General features: G+C 45.5%; 1 protein-coding gene across 4 annotated transcripts in view; it reads left to right on the plus strand.

Annotated features, from left to right (window-relative positions):
• CSMD2 (CUB and Sushi multiple domains 2) overlaps positions 1-23124 on the plus strand; it is a 592855-nt gene that overhangs the window by 469874 nt on the left and 99857 nt on the right. For all 4 annotated transcript variants that reach the window (XM_023633833.2, XM_023633839.2, XM_023633859.2 and 1 more), the window contains 8 exons: positions 2703-2816; positions 13862-13957; positions 15196-15399; positions 15799-15923; positions 16882-16978; positions 18109-18213; positions 22124-22242; positions 22777-22846. In XM_023633833.2, coding sequence (XP_023489601.1) covers positions 2703-2816; positions 13862-13957; positions 15196-15399; positions 15799-15923; positions 16882-16978; positions 18109-18213; positions 22124-22242; positions 22777-22846 — 930 coding nt within the window. The remainder of the gene's footprint in view (positions 1-2702; positions 2817-13861; positions 13958-15195; positions 15400-15798; positions 15924-16881; positions 16979-18108; positions 18214-22123; positions 22243-22776; positions 22847-23124) is intronic.

The following is a 23124-nucleotide window of genomic DNA, read 5'->3' on the forward strand; positions in this document are numbered from 1 at the left end:
GACACATTAGGGGCCTAGGGTGCTGGTGAGGTAGCTGGAGCCAAGGGGTTGGGGCTGGTGGGAAACTATCCAGGATAGAGGCAAGGCAGGGTGCACCGGGGCTACCCAGCACGCCCAAGTCTGAATAGATGTGCTGCAGGTTCAGGCCAACTGGGAACCCAGGGGAGGGTGGCCAAAGGGCAGGAAGAAGGGAAGGAGAGGGATGGAACTGGGCTTGAAAGTACAGGTGAGGGAGTTGGGAGCCACATCATTCCGCTATTCCCTCTGAGACCGGGAGCCTGGTCCAGCAGCTGTAGATAGGACGAGCAAAAAAAAAGTGAGGAGCAGGCCAGTGCCCTGAGAAGGCAGAGAAACCTCCAGATTCCAAGAGATTCTGGCAAAAAGAAGCCAGGCTTGTCACCTGGTTGGCAGTGGCACAGTTAAGAGTCCTTTCATTCGTGGAGGACTCAGGAAGTTCCAAGGGGCAGCCAGGTTGGGTGTACCAGGGCAATCAGGTGACCAGCCTGGCTGGTTTCTCTTTGTAGGAGGAGTAACAGCTGTTTCTAAACACTGTTGGTGTTGCGTGGGGCAAAAGACAGTGATGCATCCTGACCACCTGGGAGAGGGATGAGGCACCCTTCAGAGAGCTGTCTGCTTATTCCCAAGAGAGAGGATGGAATGAACACAGATGTCATTCACCAAACATTTATTAAGCACCTGTTAGGGACCACGCACTCTGCTGGGTACTGGGGCTGCAGAAATGAAAGAAGAGTTTCCTGCCCTCTGTGAACCCCCAGCCTCATCTTCACCCACAGCTCCAGCCATCATGCACCACCCCCACCCCAGCACCTGCACGCCTATGTGTGTATGAACACACTCCCCAACATACTTATGTGCCAGGAGCTTTTGACCTGCAGGATCACAGATAGAAAAGTCCTGAAAGGTTGTCCAGCCCAATCTGCCACCCAGAGCAGAATCTTTGATAGGTGGGCACGCAGATTGTGCTTGAATTCCTCCAGTAATAAAGAGCTCACACCTTTGCAAGCAGCCACCCCCAAGGCTGGTCACTTTCACTGAGCCGAAACCTGCATGTGGAGAGCTGGTTCCAGGAAGGGTGGTGATGTGTCCTGAGCATCTTCTCTTTGCCAGTGATGCTGAGCCTGGGGACTAGGGAAAGATTTTTGCCTCTAGGTCTGAAATACTTGTCCCCCAGCTTGGATCTCAGCTCTAAGATCCTCTTCTCATAAATCTTTCTTTGATCTTCTATCTAAAGTGGCCACCCTTGCCCTATCATGTTTTCCTATAACCCCTAGAACTTAACATCTAAAATTATCTTGTTCATCTATTTGCTTAAGTGTTTTTTCCCTTTTTGACCATCTCTTCCCATTAGCATGCACACTCTGTGAAAGCAGGAACCTTGCCTGTCCTGTTCACCTCTGTAGGGGAGAGCATGGAGGTACCTCTGCCCCCTACCCTGGCTCAGTACCCATTTTCAGGGTACAATGTGCTCTTCCTCCTGCTCCTCCCCCTCCTCTCCTCTGTGCACCAGTTGAGAGCTAAGAATCTCTTACTCCGTTCACTACTATAATCATCACTGCAAACGCTTTTCTCTCAGGCAGTCAACTCCGTGGCCTGAGTTCCTTTCTGCCCCAACACACAACACACACGCACACACCCACACACATCCAACTTCCTACATGCTCAAGGCCTAAGCCAAAGCAGTATGTCTACCCTGGTTCTTGCTTTCAGATTCACCCGGCCAACTGGTAGACCAGTGCAGGCAGAATGAACTAGGGCCTGACAGATAGCTGAATTGGAGCTGTGCCCACCATGGCCCGGCAGTATCAGTGACCCCAGCCCCTCCAGCAGTGACTGGCAGAGAGGGGACAGCTGAGGAAATCCCTTGTGGTTCATAGCTGTTGGCATGAATAGCCATCAAGTGGTGGGGCTCTTGGGCCTTATCTCACAGGTGACTCATCAAGGCCGTGGTCCACCAGCTTTTCAGCCCCCTTCCCTAAGCTAGCTGAGTGGCCTTGGGAAGCTCTCTTAACTTCTGAGCTTCAGTTTCTTTGTCTATAAAATATGGATATCTGGAAGAGTGATGGTTGAACAAGATGACGGACATGGCAAGCATGGTACCCGGCACAGAGTAGGTGCTTAATAAATGTCATGTTACCCCTTCCCTCTGGGCTTAGCAGAGGGAGATGAGGTGTCCATTCCATAGACAGTTGCTGCTTCCGTAGGAGAGGCTGCTACTCACCACCTTCATTCCTCTTCACTGTGGGGGATCTTGTATCCAGGGGCTGCCCTCATTGGCTGGACCTCTGAAGAAAAAGGAGAATACAAGGTCCTGAGATCACATGGAAAATGGGAGATGTTACTGAAAGCTCTTTCATGTCCTTGAGTAGCTGCTGCAGGAAAGGAATAAGATTAGCTCAGTGCCACCTTCACCAGCCTGACCCTTGAGTGCAGTCCTCAATGTCATCTTGACCCATATGGGAAAATGCCAGATGGCCTTTCCCAGCTCCCAGCAACCCTGTGCCTGATGTCTGGCCAATGTGCTAATCAGCCAGTAGAAAGGCTTAGCCAGCAGTTAGCCCCATGAACCAACACCTTCCTTTGAGGCTCCTCCTGGCCAGGGGACCCCAGGCCTCCAGTCCTTGCCCCCAACATGGCAGCCAAGTCTTTCACGCTGAGATCTCCACGCCATGTCTCCTCCACAGTGGTGTTTGGACAGTTCGCCTTCTTCCATACGGCCCTCAACGACGTGGTGGAGGTGCATGATGGCCACAGCCAGCACTCTCGGCTCCTCAGCTCCCTCTCGGGCTCCCACACAGGTACACAGGGCCGGGCCAGCGTTGGGGTTGGTGGTGGGCTGGGGCATCACAGCCCAGCTGAAAGGAAAGAGGCCCTATAAACATGGCTACAGGTGGAACCACAAAGCTTGGTGTTTCTCATGCACTGGTGCTGTCTCTACGACAGTCAGCTCCTGATAACCCATATGTAGAAGGGGGCTTCAGAAGATACTCTCCCACACCCCACGCTGTGTCTACGCCACCTCCACGTGGTGTAGCATTCCCCTGTTGGCTTGTATTTAGACCCAACGTGTTTTTCCAATTATAAACATACTGTATTTTCATTGTAGAAACTTAGAGGCAAAAAAAAATAATTGCGTAGAGAATTAAAATAAAAACCACCCAGAAAGAACTGCCGAAAAGATGAAGTGTATTTCCTTCCAGGCTTTATATCTACTTAGACTTAATCTTTTACATATTTTATTGAACAAAACAATGTACATATTTTTATTGAAATATTCATTGGGAGCATTTCTCTGCCATTATTTTCTTCTATAATAGGATTTTTAAATGCTGCATAATGGTCTTTCACATAGTCACTTTAAATTTATGTAGTGAATTCTCTATTATTGAACACTTAGATTGTTTCTCATTTTTTACTCTTGCGAACAATAATTCAATGTATTATACATATGTCTTTATACACATCTCTATGACTTTAGAATATCTAGAAGTAGGATTGCCAAGTTGAAGGATACATGAGATCCTTAGGGCTTTCCATACAGATTGTCAAATATCCCTCTAGAAAGTTCTTCCACTTTTCTCACCCACCAGTGAATAAGAGGGCGCATGTTATTCTCACAAAAACTAGGCAATTAAAAAAACAAAAGCTTCATCAGTTTGAAAAGTGAAAATGGTATCTCATTTTTTAATTTGCCTTTTTTTTTATTACTAGTTAGGTTAACTCTTTTATAATGCAGTTATTGGCCCATGCATTTTTTATTTGTGTTGATTTTTCTATTAACACTTACTCCCTTATTTATTTAGTAGAACTCCATATTATTATAAGCTATATATATTATATGCTATAAAAACTTCTTGTCTATATTATATGCTATAAAAAGCCTTCGCCTACAGTTTATCATTTACCTTTTAAATTTCTTCAGGGTGTATTTTAATGTCAGAAAATTTGAATTTCCCATGATATCAAATCTATCAATGTTTTCTTGTCTAGTTTTCTCGCTTACTTTTATGCTGATGGAATAAATAGCCCTCTGGGTTTTCTTTTGCTTCTTTTTAGTTTCATTGTTTTCCTTTAATACTTTTGGAATTTATTTTGATTTATTATTTGATACAGAGAATCTAACCATATTCTTTCAAATTTAGTTACCAGTTGTCCTAACAGAATTTTCAAAATTCCAGATTTACACATGTGAAATTTTTACGAAGTTAAGGGTATGTTTCTAGACTTTTTATCTAGTTCCTCTAAGTGCATATTCTTGCAACAGTGTCAAACAGCTTTAATTAGCATAACATTATAGTAATGTTTCATATAATAATTTTAAATGTATGGTATGATTAGTCCCCAAAGTCATTCTTTGTTTCGAATTTTTTATTGGTTATTCTTGCTTACTTTTGCCTCCAAATACATTTTAGAAATATGTATGTTATCAAGTTTAAAAAAATTGCCTTCGAATTTTCATTAGAACTCCATTAAACTTGTAGATTAATTGGGGGAGAACTCACCTCTTTATCGTTGGAACTCCCCTTCCCATTCGAGAACATGGTATGGCTCTTTATTTATTTATCTTTTGTAACCGTTGGGTGGATGCTATCATTTCCATTTAGGCAGTATTCATTTTTTGTTAACTTTATTCCTAGATATTTCATGGCAATTTTTGTTGTTGCTTTTGTTGCTGCTGTAAATGGGTCTCCGGGTCCCCTCATCACAGATTCTAACCAGTCTTTGCTAGTTTACTACAAGACTGGTGTTTGGCGTATATTCATTTTGTAAAGCCATTGAACCCTCCTTAATAAATGCTAACACTGCCAGCTGATTCTTGTGGGTCCTTTAGGCAAGAAGCAATATCATCTGCAGATAAATTTGTCTCATTATTTTATCTCTTCGTTTTCAGTGGTTTTTAAAATTTTCTCCCATGGTCTGTTCAGGTACATTGCTTTATTATCAATGCTGATGTTTTGTATTTTAGTAAAAAATCCATTTTGTAATATTTTACATTTAGCAACATAGCTCATATAATATGCTATGATGATATTTAATCTCCTTTCTCTATTGGTTGTACCCTCTGCCTGTACAATGCTGAATGCTGTGTATAGCTCCCGTTTTTACTCAGCTAGACCAGATGTTTTGTGTTGTTTTTTGTTTTGGTTTGGTTTTTATTGCTTTTACTTATCAATTCTTCTATGAAGCTTGCTACTTTTTTCTAACCAATTAACCTCTGTCTTTATTTCATAATGTCTCTTCCCCTTTGTATCTTCAGGTTATTTTGTTCTTCTTGTTCTAACTTCTTTTTTTTTTGAGTGATTTTTATTATTATTATTATTATCATCATCATCCTTTTTTTGCAGTAACATTAGTTTATAACGTTATATAAATTTCGGGTGTACATCATTATATTTCTATTTCTGTGTAGATTACATCACGTTCACTGTCCAAAGACTAATTACAATCTATCACCATACACATGTGCCTAACCATCCCTTTCACCCTCTTTCCTCTCCCTTCCCCTCTGGTAACCACCAGTCCAATCTCCGTCTCTACGTGTTTGTTTGTTGTTGTTTTTATCTTCTATTTATGAGTGAGATCATACGGTATTTGACTTTCTCCCTCTGACTTATTTCACTTAGCATAATACCCTCGAGGTCCATCCATCTTGTCACAAATGGCCAGATTTCATCCTTTTTATAGCTGAGTAGTATTCCATTGTGTATATATACCACATCTTCTGTATCCATTTGTCCCTTGTTGGGCACCTGGGTCTCATCCAAGTCTTTGCTATTGTGAACAATGCTGCAATGAACATAGTGGTGCATAAATCTTTATGCATTCATGTTTTCATGTTCTTTGAATAAATGCCCAGCAGTGGAATAGCTGGATCATTTGGTAGTTCTAGTCTTAATTTTTTGAGCAATCTCCATAACTGTTTTCCTTAGTGACTGCACCAGTTTGCACTCCCACCAGCAGTGTACGAGGGTTCCCTTCTCTCCACATCCTCTCCAACATTTATTGTTTCCTGTCTTGTTAGTTATAGCCATTCTGACAGACGTAAGGTGATATCTCATTGTAGTTTTGATTTGCATTTCCCTGATAATTAGTGATGTTGAACATCTTTTCATGTGCCTGTTGGCCATCTGTATGTCTTCTTTTGAGAAATGTCTGTTCAGATCTTTTGCCCATTTTTTAATTGGGTTATTAGTTTTTTTGTTGTTGAGATGTATGAGTTCTTTGTATATTTTGGATATTAACCCCTTATCAGATATATGGTTTGCAAATATCTTCTCCCAATTGTTAGGTTGTCTTTTAGTTTTGTTGATGGTTTCCTTTGCTGTGCAGAAGCTTTTTAGTTTAATGTAGTCCCATTTGTTCATTTTTTCTATTGTTTCCCTTGCCCGGTCAGAGATGGTACTTGAAAATATGCTGCTAAGACTGATGTTGAACAGCCTACCACCTATGTTTTCTTCTAGATTTGTCATGGTTTCAGGTCTTACATTCAAATCTTTAATCCGTTTTGTGTTAATCTTTGTGTATGGTGTAAGATACTGATCTACTTTCATTCTTTTGCATGTGACTGTCCAGTTTTCCCAACACCGTTTATTGAAGAGACTTTCCCCTCTCCTTTGCTTGTTCTTGGCTCCCTTGAGGAAAATTAGCTGTCCATAAATATGTGGGTTTATTTCTTGGCTCTCAATTCTGTTCCATGGATCTATGTGTCTGTTTTTGTGCCAGTACATGCTGTTTTGATTATTGTAGCTTTTTAGTATATTTTGAAATCAGGGAGTGTGATACCTCCAGCTTTGTTCTTTGTTCTCAGGATTTCTTTGGCTATTTGGGGTCTTTTGTTGTGCCATATAAATTTTAGGATTCATTGTTCTATTTCTGCAAAAAATGTTGTTGGAACTTTGATAAGGTTTGCACTGAGTCTACAGATTGCTTTAGGAAATATGGACATTTTAACTATGTTAATTCTTCCAATACAAGAGCACGGAATATCTTTCCATTTCTTTGTATCTCCTTCGATTTCTTTCAACAATGTTTTATAGTTTTCGGCATACAGGTCTTCACCTCTTTAGTTAAGTTTATTCCTAGGTATTTTATTCTTTTTGTTGCAATTGTAAATGGGATCATATTCTTAATTTCTCTTTCTGCTACTTCATTGTTAGTGAATAGAAATGCAAATGATTGTTGTATGTTATGTTTGTATCTTGCAACTTTTCCATACTCATTTATCATTTCAAGAAGTTTTTTCGTGAATTCTTTAGGGTTTATATATATAAAATCATGTCATCTGCAAATAGTGACAGTTTCACTTCTTCCTTTCCACTTTGGGTCCCTTTTATTTCTTTTTCTTGCCTGATTGCTCTGGCTAGGACTTCCAATCCTATGTTAAATAAGAGTGGGGAAAGTGGGCATCCTTGTCTGGTTCCTATTCTTAGAGGGATAGCTTTCAATTTTTCTCCATTGAGAATATTAGCTGTGGGTTTGTCATATATGGCCTTTATTATGTTGAAGTACTTTCCTTCTATACCCATTTTATTCAGAGTTTTTATCATAAATGGATGCTGTATCTTGTCAAATGCATTCTCTGCATCTATTGAGATGATCATGTGGTTTTTATTCTTCATTTTGTTAACGTGGTGTATCACATCTATTGATTTGCAGATGTTGAACCATCCCTGCAACCTTGGAATAAATCTCACTTGATTATAGTGTAAGATCTTTTAATGTATTGTTGTATTCAATTTGCTAGTATTTTATAGAGGATGTATGCATCGATGTTCTTGACATTTTAATTATAATGTGTCCTGGTGTGGGCCTCTTTGGGCTTATCTTGTTTGGTGCTCTCTGTGCTTCTTGTACCTGGATGTCTGTTTCCTTCCTTATGTTAGGAAAGTTTTCAGCTACTATTTCTTCAAATAGATTCTCTGCCCCTTTGTCTCTCTCCTCTCCTTCTGGGACACCTATAATACAGATGTTAGTGCACTTGCTGTTGTCCTAGAAGTCCCTTAGACTGTCCTTGTTCTTTTTAATTATTCTTTATTTTATCTGTTCATCCTGGGTGATTTCCTCTAGTCTTTCTTTTGTATCATCTACTCTGCCATTGAGTCCCTCTAGTGAATTTTTCATTTCCAGTGTTGTATTCTTCAGTTCTGATTGGTTCTTTTTTATATTTTCTGATTCTTTGTTGAAGTTCTCACTGAGTTCATCCATTCTTCTCCCAAGATCAGTGAGCATCCTTATGACTCTTAGTTTGAACTTTTTCTCAGGTAGATTGTTTATCTCTTTTTTGTTTAGTTCTTTTCCTGGGGTTTTGTCCTGTTCCCTTGCTTTGAATGTATTCCTTTGTCTCCTCATTTTGCCTCTTCCTCTGTGCTTATATCTATGTATTAAGTCAGTCAGATACATCTCCCAATCTTGGAGAGGTGGCCTTATGTAAGAGATACCTTATGAAGCCCAGCAGTGTGCTTCCCTCTCGTGACCAGTTCCAAGTGTTCCAGGAGTATCTGCTGTGTGGGTTACATGTGTCCTTCTGTTGTGGCAGGACTGCTCTTGCTACAGGTGCCCAGGGAGGCCAGGTTGTCCCGCTGGCCAGCAGATTGTAATGCTCAGCTGTGTGTGGCTGCTATGGACCCTTCAGACACTTTATTAGGGATGGGAAGCCCCAGCACAGTTGGCTGCAAGATCTAATAGCACATTCCTTTTGCAGTTTTTCGGTTAAGTGAGTAGGCCCCAGCCTGGCTGGTTGCTAGTCTCAGGGGCTTACAATTGTTGTAGGTCTCAGGCCTGCAAAGCTGTTGTCAGCTCTCTCAGGATTGCAGCTGAGTGGGACCAGCCCCAGGCATGGGAGCACCCAATTGTTTCAGGCTTTGAAAGGTGGGGCCAATCCCCTATGTTCCTGTTTGAGAAGCACAAGTCTGCTACAGCTGACAAGCCCCACTGCCCACAGGGCCATACACCCTTCAACATAGTCTTGCCCCATGCATGCACCCTGATGCCCTGAAGCAGACCCAGTTGCCCAACTGCAGAGACTCCACACATTCCACCAATGCAGACCCACCCCTCATGCACACCCTGCCACACAGAGGCAGACCCACTTCCCAGCTGCAGAGTTTCCAGGCACCATGCCTATGCAGGCCCACAAGCTGCCTGAGGTCTTGCTGTTGGGTGGAGCTAGTCCCTAGAGCAGGCTGCCTGCCTTGGCTCAGCTGGATTAAATTGGTTCTCTAGTGTGTAGGGCAGACCCCTGTGCTAACAGGCCAGGGGAAGAACTTCAGTGGCTTCTGCCATTGACTGTGTCAGCTTACCTTTACTAGGGCACAGCAATGGCTGCCACCAATGTCTCAGTCCCTGGGGAGGTCTCACCGCTCACCAAGATGCACCCAGAGCCTACTGAGTGAGTCTCTTTTCACCAAAGAACTGTGCACCTTTCTTCCTGGTGACTTTAGGTTGCTTTCTGAAACAGGTGAATTTGTGCATGGGCCCTTTAAGAGCAGGCTTTTTTTTCCCTTCCATCCAATGACTTTTCTTGGGGTATTCCCTGTTGTTAACAGCCAGCAAAGCCAGATATTATGACACTTGTCTTGGTTGTGCTGAGTCCAAAAGCTGCTTATTGTGGTAATGCTTCCCAACTCAGATCCCCCACTCCTCCAGGGAAAGCTTCATACCTGAAGGTTGCTCCCAGCCAGCTGTGAGCCACAGAGGTGGCTTTTTTCTCTCCAGAAAGGAATTTCTGCCTCTTCCACCTCAGTCAGGACTGTCCCTTGTTGTGGGGGTTCTTTTTATCCAGTTTTCAATTCTCTCTCAGGGGTAATTGTTCCAAGTGTACTTGTAAATTTGTTGTGTCCATGGTAGGACGTAAGTTCAGAGTCCATCTGTGCTACCATCTTGACACAGTCCCCCTGTTCTAACTTCTTAAACTGACAGCTTTGTTCCCCATTTTCCATGTGTAATAAAGAGCATGTTTACGGTAATAAATTCACCTCTAAGCATAGTTTTGGCTTCATGTCATAAATTTTGATATGTACTATTTTCATCATCATTACTTTCTAAATAATCCATGATCATGTTTTACTCTTTTTAGCCCAAGAGTTGTTTAAGAATCTCTTCTTTTCCCTCAAGAACCTGGATTTTGTTCTGGTTACATTCAGGTGTTTGTGTCAGTTTCTATTTTTATTGCCATGTGGTTAGAGAATGTCGCCTGTACCATTTTTACCTCAGGGATTAAATGAGGTCCCCTCAGCAGCCAAGGACTTTTGTTTTTTAATTCCCTAAGTATCTGACAAGAATGTGTGCTCTCTGTAGGGTCGAGAGGCCAAATGGAGAGAAGGGCCAAGCTCGGGCCCCATTGTCTCATTGCCTGGTCTAAGTTCTTCCTCTTGCTAGGTGCCTGTGGGCGCAACACTTGACCACTCTGAGCTCCAACTTCCTCACCTGTAAAATGCAGAGAGTACAAGTTCTACCTCCTAGAGTTGTCATTAGGATTAAATGAGCTTTGTAATAGCTGTTGGATCAGTCTTACTCCATTTTATTATTTAAATCCAGTATATCAGTGGTTCTCAACAAAATGATTTTTCGATACTACCACCCTACATATAACTGCATAAGTCAGGATCTCTTGGGGTAGGATGCTTTTTCAAAATCTTTTGATTTTGAAGATAGATAGAAAGATAGATAATAGGTGTAAGTTTAGCTATAGATTTACAAGTATAGGTACAGGTAGAGACACTTAGGACCCGTAGATGTAAATATGGATATAGACATGGGTGTAGATATAGATGTATAGGACCAATAGAAACAGGGATGGATAGACAGACAGAAAGATAGAGAGAGAGACAGAAGATATAGGTAGGATCTATGGATATCAGTGTCAATATTCTCAGATCACCTCTTATTCTTCATTTGGAGGAACTGTGATGAGCCACTGGTACTGATGCAAATGAAGTGTGTCCCTGCCCCTGTGAGACGTGTCAAAGGGGGAAAAAATAAGCTTGAGGACCACTATCGACAGTCTTCTTTTTGTTTCTCTATTTGACTATCAACGATTGAGAATGTTGTGTTACAGTACCTCCCACTACAGTTGTGACGTTTTGTTGCCTTCTTGTGTTCCTAACAATTTTCGTATCTGTGTTTGCCTGATATAACTCTCTTTGTTTTCTCTGAGAGTCTTTTTCTTTTGAGAAGAAGTTTCCTTATTTTGCAAGTCAAACCTTTAGTCAGCTGTCTGTCATCTTGTTTTGTTCCTTCTGGATTTCTGTGACTTTTTTTGTTTCCTCACTTTTCCATTCATACCTGATCCATCTCTAATTTCCAAGTTTTCTTTTTATCTATATTTGGACTTTTATATTCATGTTATTAGCAATTATTTTAAAATTATAGTCTTCTTCCCCAGGAACAAGTTTTTATATCTGCATTTAGTTTGGCTACCTCATTAACGATAATTATTTGGGTTTAACTATATCTTCTTAGTTGTCTTTCTCCCTGATAGTTTTTGATTTCCCTGCTTTTGTTCATTTTTTGGTCAGGCTCATAACTGCAGTACATTCTGTCACCTTGCATGTATGAGAATGCATTTCCTTTGAAGTATCATATAAATGACAACTTGATTGTAAATCAAAATATATATCATAACCTTTTTCTTTCAAAACTGAAGCAATCGTTCCACTCTGTTCCAACAGTTAATATTATAAAAAAGTTGAAGTTCAACCTGATTCTTTATCCTTGTAGGTTACACACGCTTTTCTTTCTAAATGCCTTTTATATTTTTTTCTTTATTTTTAAAATTAAAAAGCCCTCTAGGATATGTTGCAGTGGAAATCTCTTTTCATTAATTAGATCTGGGACTTTACAACAATTTCAGTCTGGACCTCAAGTCTTTCTTAAGCTTAGGAAAGGTATCTGCTTTCTTAAATTATTTCTTCTCCTTTAATTTCACATGTCTTCTCTCTCTCTAGGATTCTTTTTCTTTTTTTTTTTTTTTAAAGATTTTATTTTTTCCTTTTTCTCCCCAAAGCCCCCCGGTACATAGTTGTATATTCTTTGTCGTGGGTCCTTCTAGTTGTGGCATGTCTCTCTAGGATTCTTGATATATGCATATTGAGTTCTTTTTTCATCTATCTTCCATGTCACTTGTCATTTCTCTCATTCTTGTAATCTCTTTATCCTTTTTCTGTGGATTTTGGGAGAATTTCCCAAATTTAATCTCCGCTTCGCTGTTCAATTTCTACAGATTCCAGCTGCCAGGTACTAGGGTTTCTCATCTCTTTGTAGCCTTTATTGATCTCAGATCTTTCATTTGGCATGTCTTCCTCCTATGATTTCACAGATGTAATACTAGATTTAATCTTGTGACAACCACGATGGAAAATCTTCTGAGATTTTTGCCTGTTCTTTGTTGTAGCTCACATGAAAATACTTGCTTTGATTTCTCAGAGTGCTCTCCTGCCTTAGAACTTTGGAATCTTTTCTGATATCCTGTGGTTTTATTATGCGCTTATCCGTGGAGAGAGATGGCTGCATATGTCCAGGACTGGAAGTTGAAATAGGTTCTGTGAGAGATTGCGGGGATTCTGCTCCACATGTGTCAGGCCAGATGGGAGGATGGAAAAGTTGAGGTTTGTTTTGCTCCATTGATAGGAGAAGCTTGAGATGATGGTGGTAACCAAAAGAAACGTTGTCTTCATGAATTTCCTTTTGCTCTGGCAGCCAGAAGCTAGCTGGGGCCATGACATTTAGGCTCAGCCATCTGGGTCACATGTAAATCTGAGTGCTTTGTGCAAAAGACTCTCCAGTGCCCATGACCAATAGCATCACATGGACTTTCTGGAAGCACTGATGGACCCCAGCTATGCCTCCCTGTGGCTCCTTGACTGGTTCCAACTGCAGCTCTTACTACAGTGGAGACGTAGCCTGGCTTTCTATAACCTCCACCTCCCTTCTGATGTGTCAGTCAGCAGCCATTTCAGGGGCCCTAAGACTGCGGAGGGGCAGCATGCAGAGTGGCCATACCACTCCCTTCCCCCACTTCCACAAGACAGTGATGATGAACAGGGCTATGCTCATAGCTGCAGGTCAAGTTGGTGCTGTCTTTACTCTCATCCATCTGCAGCACATCAAGCAGAAGATAGACCTTTATCTTCTGATAGACAGGCTGCCAAGAGCCCCAGCATCCTGTGGCCAGGCAGGTTTCCCCAGTTTGTGTGTTATTGGTTGGGTGGCAACATGTCCTGCTTTGCCTGGGACATTCCCAGCTTTCACTTGGTTGTCCATGTTAACTATTAATAACATGGCCCTTTCACTCTCCAAAGTGTCCTAGTGTGAACAATAAATTATGTGATGCCTCTGGTTATCGGTCATTTCACAGGGGATCTGGGAAAGGCCAGTTACTCTCAGATGATCACATCACCCTCCTCCCCGGAAGCTGGAGCCATTTTTTTATTTTATCAGATTGATGTCAGCTTTCCAAGTAAACCACCAGTCAGTTTGGTAATGGCCGTTCTCCCCATCCCTGTGGATCAAGACGTCTTTAGAAGCTTTGTCCTCTCCGGGCAGGTTATTTAATCATCGTGAACCTCTCTTTCTTGATCTATTAACTGGGGACACTGAACTCTTGCCATGCCAACCTCCCATTGACCATAGATCAAGATAAGATCATGGAGGTGAAAGCCTTCTGTAAACTTTACACTGTAAAGTGCAGTAAAAATGCGAGGCATCCTTTCAGGAAGACCTGGGATGTGGAAAGAATGGCTGTGAGGGGTATGGGCAGCCCCTCCTCCCTGGCCAGGATTTTATCTGCTGGGCCCTACTGCTGGACTCACTGTCTTTCTCTCCTCCCTGCCCCTCATCTCGGCAGGAGAATCGCTGCCCTTGGCCACCTCCAATCAAGTTCTCATAAAGTTCAGTGCCAAAGGCCAAGCACCAGCCAGAGGCTTCCACTTTGTCTACCAAGGTATGCAGGACGTGGACATGGGACGTGTGAAGACAGTGTCAATTCTTCAGTGACTCAGCAACCAAAGGAACGAGACCTTTGACCACTAGTCTGGGCATCATTCTTAGGGTGTTTGGAGATGTTTACTGGTTTGTGGGGCAGCTCCTAGAAATTCAGTTGAATTTTATATGTTCAGTTACCCGACTGACGATTCTTGGACCAAACTCCATGTTGAGTGATGGAGGAAATCAGACATGAAAAGTTAATTTCCCCTCCCCCCCCCACCATTGTCTGGTCCAGCGCTGATGGCATTGGGAAGACCAGCCCAGGCCTCTTACCTAGACTCCATCCCACAGAGCTTGATTTTGTCTGCAACGCCCAGTAAAGGTGTGGGAAAAACACAGGCTTGGGAGCAAGATGGACATGGATTTAAATTCGAGCTCTGCCACTTTCTAACTGGGCACCAACTACTCCACATTTTTGAGCCCCAGTTTGTTCACCTGTAAAAGGATGGTAATAATATTACCTCACTGATAGGATGAAAAGAGTTCAAAAGTTCTCGGCACCAAGCAGGTCGTCAACGTTCGTTCCCCTCCTTACTGGCCCTGAAAGGCAAAGTCTTGGAGCACCCCGGCTTTCACCTGCAGGCTCCAACTTCTCCCTGTCCAGGAGAATGTCCATTCTCCTAGGGCCCGTTCTCAGCATGGTCCTGTTCAGTCCGCTGCCCAGGATGAGCTGTGTTTTCCTGTGCATGGGTAATCCTGCCACGGGGGTGCCATCCCTGGGGCCTGAGTTAGAGTCCTGTGTGCTATCATGGGCAGGGGAAGAGATTCAGGTCATGGAGAGCAGGGCCCTGGGCAGGGCCTAAAGGCACATGGGGAGAAGAGGCCAAAGCCAGGGTGAAGGCACTGAAAGCAGGGGAAGAAGGGCCACTCCCCCTGTTAGGGGACATAGGACCCCAATGGGTGAGGGGCATCACTGGCAAGGCAAAGAACACAACTAGGCCTGAAGCCTGGGCCCGGGCGCTCACACTGCCTTCCATGGTTTCCAGAAGTTATGCTGCAACATTGTGTGTCCAAGTGTCTTTCAGTTAGATGAACATCATTCTAGAAAGCCCCTGCCCCTTCCCTAAGGGAAAGTGCCCAACGCCTCTCAGGATCCTATCCAGACTGTCTCAGTTTCAGTCTTGTTGTCAGTCCATCCCCGGGTCAGTTTCTAGAGGGGCGAGGCCTGCCCATCAGTGCCCTTGTCCTCTGCAGCGGTTCCCCGAACCAGCGCCACGCAGTGCAGCTCTGTGCCGGAACCCCGCTATGGCAAGAGGCTGGGCAGTGACTTCTCTGTGGGGGCCGTCGTCCGCTTCGAATGCAACTCCGGCTATGCCCTGCAGGGGTCCCCAGAGATTGAGTGCCTCCCTGTTCCTGGGGCCTTGGCCCAGTGGAATGTCTCAGCACCGACGTGTGTGGGTGAGTACCCAGACAACCAAGACCTGAGGAGGGGGTGGCCAGGAGATAGTCCTTTCTCCCTGGGGGAGCCAGCAAGACCCAGCAGCTGCCCCAAGACACACAGCAGCCCCTGCTCACCAGCATGACTTAAGCAGGGTGTCCCATTCCAGCCAAATCCTTACTCCTGAGGGTTGGGTATAAAGAAAGCAAGGCGGAGGAATTGGGGTTGCTAGGGGTGGCGGGGGCGGGGAAGTGTGTGAAGGGAGGAGCACAGGTCCAGGTCCCTGAGGAGGACTGTATGGGGTGGAGTCACTCGAGGAGGTAAGACTGGGACCCTACAGGAGAAGCCGGCAGGGGGAGGTGCCTGTTTGGGGAGGCTTCCGTGGGGGACCCACAAAGACCAGAGCTGCCTCCTCCTAGTGCCATGTGGAGGCAACCTCACGGAGCGCAGGGGCACCATCCTGTCCCCCGGCTTCCCGGAGCCCTACCTCAACAGCCTCAACTGCGTGTGGAAGATCATGGTCCCCGAGGGCGCTGGCATCCAGGTAGGGGCACAGAGACATTCTGGTCAGGGGGACGGCCAGGAGGAGACATAAAGGCCCTGTCCCTGCCCCTCAGGCCGAGTGTGGAGGTGCGGCCCACAAGCAGAAAGGCACAGCAGCTCTCAGCCCAGGAGCTTCAGGGGGCGAGAGGAGAGAGCTGGTGACTCAGGAAGGAGGCTGGGTGGGCACTGGCTTGGGCCATCAGGGAAGGCCAGAAGGAAGCAGTGGGTCTGGGGCCAGCCTACAAAATGGGGGAGGATTCAAAGACGTTTTTCAAATGGCTTGAGGGGTTCTTTGCTTAAGACTGAGGGGGATAGAAGAAAGGACACTGCGGGTAAAGGAAGGAGTGAACTGACAGCACCGACGAAGCATCGAGGAGCACCAAGCACACACCTCCAGTGTCACACCTGCAGCCTGGACCCTAGCAGTGGAATTGGGGCCATAACTGGTGCCCAGTGGTCAGAGCCAAGTGGAGAAGGCCCCAGAACTGTGCAGTGGCATGGAAGAGGGTCCACAGCTGGCAAGGCCAGTAGAGAGGCAGCAAGCAAGGACTGGAGGAGGACACGTCTGGCCAGGAGCGGGTTTCTAGCTCATTGCTGTAGGATGTCTGATGCAAATAAGACAGGAAAGTGGGGAAACCCAAGGAATGTTCAGGGATCAAGGAGAAGGCCAGTCGGACTGAAGTAGTCCCACTTCCTGGAACTTCCTCTCCCCATTCCCTGCCTTACAGAGTACCCCACTGCCTTATAAGCATTCATCTCACATCTGTCTCCTTCACTGGACAATGAGCTCCTTGCAGACAGGGACCCCATCTTACCTTTATCAGCAGGGCCTAGCACAGTGTCAGCCGGAGTAGATGCTCAATAATTGAATTAATTATGTGAAGGGAGGAGGGGGAGGGAGGGAGGGAGGGAGGGACACAGGCTGTCTAACCAATAATTCAATCCCCCTGCCCTCCCAGATTCAAGTCATTAGTTTTGTCACAGAGCAGAACTGGGACTCCCTCGAAGTGTTCGACGGTGCGGACAACACTGTGACCATGCTGGGGAGCTTCTCAGGTGAGGTGGGACATCCAGGACCCCGACCCAGAGGGCAGTAGTGGACTTTATTATTATTGTTATCATTATTATTATTGAGATATAATTCGCATAACCATAAAATTCACCACTTTAAAGTGTACAATTTAGTGAATGTTAGTATATTCACAAGGTGCTACAACCATCACCATTATGTAATCCCAGAACATTTTCATCACCCCGCAAAGAAACCAGGTGCCATTTGTACTCCCACCCCATCGCCTACACCCCCATTCTCCAGCAACCACTAACCTACTTCCCATCTCTATGGATTTGCTTGTTAGGGACGTTTCATATAAATGCAGTCCTACAGCGTGTGGCCGTCTGTGTCTGGCTTCTCCCGTTCCACGTGTTTTCATGGGTCACCTTGTTGTAGTGCGTATTAGCACCTCATCAATGGAGGGACCACATTTCCTTCATCCATTCATCAGCTGATGGACATTCGGTTGTTTCCACTTGTTGGCTAATTATGAGTAATGTGACTATGAACATTCACGTACAAGTTTCTATGGGGACATGTGTGTTCAGTTCTCTTGGGTATATACCTAGGAGTGGAATTTCTTAGGTCCTATGGTAACCCTATACATAACCTTTTGGGGGAGCTGACAAACTGTTTTCCAAAGTGGCTGCACTGTTTTCCATTCCAGCGGTAGATTTCTGAGAGTGTGGTGTATGTTTTTGCCCAATGACCAGGGCAATTTTCTGGGTCTTTTAGGCCCCAGAATTCCATGTTGCCAAGATAAAAAACGAGTCAGTTGCCCCAGATAAACTGCCTACGCTGCCTAGATTGCCCAGATAATTACACATGTCAGAGTCATTTTGAAGATGGCTGCAAGGGAGCCAAACTCGTAGGCCACCCGAGGAACTTGCCCTACTGCTGGCGTGTGGCTCTGACACTGCTCATTGTGCAGGAAGTTGTTGGAGGTCTCCCTTCCCTCGACCACTGGAGACCCAGCACTCTGTCCAGTGCTAATTTGTCATTTAGTGAGTTTGACATCTGGGGCATTAGGATCAGCATGTCAGCAGGTAGCAGAAGCAAGAGAAAGGCGGGGCGAGGGGAGATTGGGAGCCAGGGACGCAAAGCCTGAGTGGTCCCTGTCTCCTTGCCCTAGGAACAACTGTGCCTGCCCTTCTGAACAGCACCTCCAACCAGCTCTACCTTCATTTCTACTCAGACATCAGCGTGTCAGCAGCCGGCTTCCACCTGGAGTACAAAAGTGAGAACCCAAAGTCTCAGCTGTGTTCAGGGATCAGTGTGGGAACTCACAGATACTGAGCACCCACGATGAGCAGGGATATACTGGGGCTGCATTTTCTCCATCCCACGTGAGCCTTCTCACAGACCTAGATGTGGATAGTAAAGCTCAGAGAAGGTCTGAAACCTTCTCAAGACTGCACAGCCAGTAAATTGGAGGAGCCAGAATTCTCACCTGAGTGTGTGTTACTCAAAAACATGTGTGCTTCCTCTGTGTCCACACCAGGAATGGGAAGGGGGCCTGCCCATTGGCCTAGGCTTAGTATATAATTCGGGATATAAGAAAATAGAAGTGCTCTCCTCCTCCTTTCCTAAAAACTAGCCTCTCCAACCCTGGTTCTGTGATGCAATTGTCTTTGGAAATGTGGGAAGGCATGGTTGGCTTGACCCTCTTTGACAGCATGGGCCTGTGCAGATGGAAAGCCTCATTGGTGCTAGAGGCCTGACAGGGTCAGCATTGGATCTTATGCAGATGCTCAACTGGTCTCCAAAACAAATGAGCTTTATTCAGGTGGTTGGGAGAGGATTAGCTGGATCCCAGGATGCTCGTGACCTGAAAGAACTGAAGTAGGAACACCTCGTAGGAAAGACCTGGGACAGCTTGAGGCGAAGACTCTTAGGAGTCGAGAATAGGACAGAGACCTCAGAGACCTTCCCCACAGACCTCTAAGGCTCCTGGTGGAGTGAAGCATCCCAGGTTTCTTGAGTAACTCACATTTTCCTGTTACCCTCTTTTTTCTGTTCTCTCTAATTTTGTTTCCTTATCCAATATTTTAATTTGAGTCTTTAAACATTCCCTAGAATCTTCTCTTTTCTTTCTTCTTCCAAAGAATACTTCCTTCTTAAATCTCTTTGTCATTCTACTGCCTCATTCCCAGGAAAAATTCACTTCTTCTCAATTTTTTTTTTTTTTTTTTTTTTTTTTTTTTTTTTTTTGATTCACAGGAACTGGTAGTTTTCTCAGTAGCTGATGTTTATCATGCACTGTCCTCTCGTGGTGGGAAGAGCTAGGGTAAAACAAAGGTCTCCATTAGTATTTGGAGACTGAAATTCCTAGGAGCCAAGACCCTGTAGTATATTTTTGCTTTGTAGATAATCTAGGTAGAGGGCACAGAAAGGGAGAATTAACTGCTATTGTAGAGGCAAATGGCTTTGAAGGGTACTGAAAAGTCCTGTCTATGGCCATGACTCACATTTAATGTTTACTTGATTGAAATGGAAATGGAACAATATCCTTTCAAAAGTAAATATCTTCCTTTGTTGTAAGCATGGTTTAAATAAAATCAAGCTGTGCAAGGTAAGAGAAATTGGAATGGACTTTTCTCTGTCTCCCTCCTTCTTTATCTTTCTGGTCTCACTTCTCTCCTCATTCCATTTTTTCTGCCACCACACTCTTTTGCTCTTACTTTCTCTCATGTTCTCTCTACCCCTCTTTCTCCTTCTATCACTATCTTTCCAGGAAGTAGGTCTCAGGTTACTCAATTGTGATCACCACATTATATACTGAGTTGCAATCTACTTGGAGTGCAGAGAGGAGTGGGGAGAAAGAGACAAGATGACAGCCAAGATAAATTATTTCAAATTCAGTTTGATAATTGTTTTAATCTTGTCCTTGGGGTCTTTTGTCCAAGCTGCTGAGATTTGTGGACACAGGCCCAAACAGGTTTCATTTCCAAGCATCACATTCACTTCTTAAAAGCACATGTATGACAGGAATTGCCAGGGAAGGGCATTAGGGAACTTTTTGGAGTGACAGAGATGTTGTGTAGTTTCCATAGGGGTTTGGGTTATACAGGTGTATGCATTTCTCAAAACTCTGCAAATGTACGCTTAGGATTTGTGCATTTCATTGTATGTAAATTTCCCTCAGAAGGAAAAAAAAGGAGCTCATGGAGTTACTCATGCACATATAGACTCTCAGCTCGGAATGTGGAAAGAGGATTCATTAGCTGCTGCTAAGGCAGATGGCACTGGTGGTTGGTAGCCTAGGCTGGCCAGCCCTTCTGGTTCCCTTTCCACAAGCACCTGGCTCCCTGCAGGCACTGCAGACTCCTGGGTTTCCCAGGAAGCCTGCGTCTCCCAAGGGATCTGGAATCTACCAGGAGGGCTATCTACCAGGAGATATCTACCAGGAATCTAATAAGAGGGCTAAGGCTGCCATCTCTCTAACTCTCTGGGCCATGCAGGCCCAACCACACACTGTGGTCAGACCCAACCTCAAAGTCTGTTAGCCCATATTCCCTCCTCTCCTTTCCACCATCTTTGGTGAAAGAAGACCACTTTGGAGTAGGCAGAGAACTCAGTTTACAGCTACCCCTCTGCTTGTCATGATTCTTCCAGCCCTCGTCCCTGGAGAGATGTACTCCAAGTCCTGTCCATCAATACACAAGGCCTTATGTAGTGCATCTTAAGCACCCACACCTACAGATGGGCTCCTGCAGGACACAGGAGCCATGTAAAGGCCACAGTCAGGAGATGCTACTCTCCCATTTGCTGTGCTCATCAGCCAGTAAGGGATTCAAAGTGGACAAAGACGATTTCAGGAGAGGAGGTGTGGAGAGCAGGGCCGGAGTCAGACCTGAGCCCATGTGGCCTTAGAGTTTGGCCTCTAGAGCTGGTGTCAAACTGGGCTTGATTTGGATCCCAGCTTGGTGGCTCTCTAAGGGCACGTCTCTGGGCCTCTCAGCCTGTGTCCTCACCTGTGAGATGAGATGCTAAGACCTGCTTCAAGGGGGTGAGATGCTGTGTGTGACACACCTACCCCAGCCTTGCTCATGGGAAATGCTCAGCGAGTGCTGCTCCTGTGATGATGGGATGGTGAGCAGGGAGCGGGAGGAAGAGCAAGAGGAAGGTTAAGACGGATGCCCCAGCAAAGCACAGTGTACAAGGCTGGGTGTATGAAAAGGACTAAGTGAATGTGGGCTGGATTAGAAGAGTCAAGAAAGGAGAGTGAAGGAGCATTTGAGGAGCTCAGGGACCAGGCCAAGATGGTGAAGGTCCTAAAATGTCAGGGTGAGAAGGTGAGATTCCATGTAATAGGTGATGGGGACCCTCTTCAAACTGCTGGGCAAGAAAGTCTCATGATTCAAGGAGAGACATTAAGAAACATGAATTGCCTGTGAGTACAGGATGGGCTGGGTCAGCAGTGGCTGAGGGCAGGGGATGAGAGGGAGGCTGTTGGGGGTCCGGCGGTGAGTGAGGGCCAGAGCTGGGAGGCTAATGGGGGTCCGGCAGTGAGTGGGGGCCAGAAGTGGCCTTGAGAGGCTTAGTGTGGGGAGCCCCCAGTATTGCTCTCAGAAAGGAGCTGGCCTGACCTTAAAAACAAGAGAAATAGGCAGCAGAGTGTCATCTGGACAGTCTGTCCCAGAGAATGGGACTCTCTGGGCCCCTGAGCATCCCTGAGATGCCCCTCTATGAAAACCACTCCCCTTCCTTCTTGCCTTTCGTTTGCCTCTCTCCCAGTTCCTGAGCCTGCAGGAATTGTCTTCTGAGGGCAAGTAAAATGGAGGGCAGTCGGAGGCGAGAGTGATGTGGGAGGAGCTCATGCAGAGGGATCTGGGGGCCTAGAGTCGGGGCCAGGCCAGCTCCCTTCTCTCCTACTCCAAAGTCCTTCACTGAGCCCAGGGACGGAGGGGAGCCAGAGTTCCCAGATGATACTCACCTGCCCCAAGGAGCCTCCATGCCGTGTAGGTAGTCTGATATTCTCTGTGCGCTGTGAGTGAAAAGGGTTGGGAAGCACTAGCCTGGAGGCCGGGAGGAGAGAAAGCTTAATTTGGAGGCAGCCTCTCCCTGCCAGCATCCCCCTGAGCCTACGTCACACTGACCTGCCGGGCTTGTCCATTCTCGATTCCTTCTGTCTCCATCTTGTCTAGCGGTGGGCCTGAGCAGTTGTCCAGAACCCGCCGTGCCCAGTAACGGGGTGAAGACGGGCGAGCGCTACCTGGTGAATGACGTGGTCTCTTTCCAGTGTGAGCCGGGATATGCCCTCCAGGTACCTCTCCATGACACCCAGGGAAGGACACAGGTGTCCCCTGAGATGGGATTGGCCAGCCTTGCACCAGCAGAGCTGCAGTCACCAAAGAACAGAGAGAAGCGCCCCCACCACCACCACCCCATTCCCCTGGGACCATTATCCCCTCCTGGAGCTGTTCATGCAAAAGACAAACTTTGCTGACTTCAGTGATTTGGCACAAGCCAGCTTCCAATGTGTTCCTGCTAAGTTTCAGTTTGATTAGACTGTAGGAAAATTTAATCTTCCTTTGAAGGCCATGAGGGAATCTAGTAATTAAAGGATTCTCACAAGGAACCATTAGTAATGAGAATTCTTTAATAATGGCTCTTAATAAGCATCCTTCCCCAAAATCTCTCTCTCTCTGCCTCGCCCCCCCCCCCCCCCCCCCCATCCCACAGTGGATCTATGTATCTGTTCCTTAACACAAGGCCCCTGAAGGAGCCCCCGGTTCTGGGTTGCACACACACTTGCGCCGTGGGGGCGCTAGCCCATCCCTGTTCCTGCTTCCTCCAGGGCCACGCCCACATCTCCTGCATGCCGGGGACGGTGCGGCGATGGAACTACCCTCCTCCGCTCTGCATCGGTAAGACAGCCCGGCCTTCTCAGCTCCTACAAATCCATTTTCTACTGGGGATTTGAGCTCAGTGACGTATCGTTGGGGTCAAGTTCAAATCAAGAGACAGTTTGGTATTGAAGGCGGTAGTTTTAGGCTGCTGTTTTTGTAAGCTTGAACTCCCACTCAAGGCTGTCAGGACTTGGAAACTTTCATCCACCAAATGAAAAATGGCGGGAGGCTTGCCCATTGGAAAACGTTATGATGACCATTCTGATTCCAGATAGTTAACAAAGACCCAAATGCAA

This window comes from Equus caballus, chromosome 2, assembly GCF_041296265.1.
Source record: "Equus caballus isolate H_3958 breed thoroughbred chromosome 2, TB-T2T, whole genome shotgun sequence".
NCBI lineage: Eukaryota > Metazoa > Chordata > Mammalia > Perissodactyla > Equidae > Equus > Equus caballus.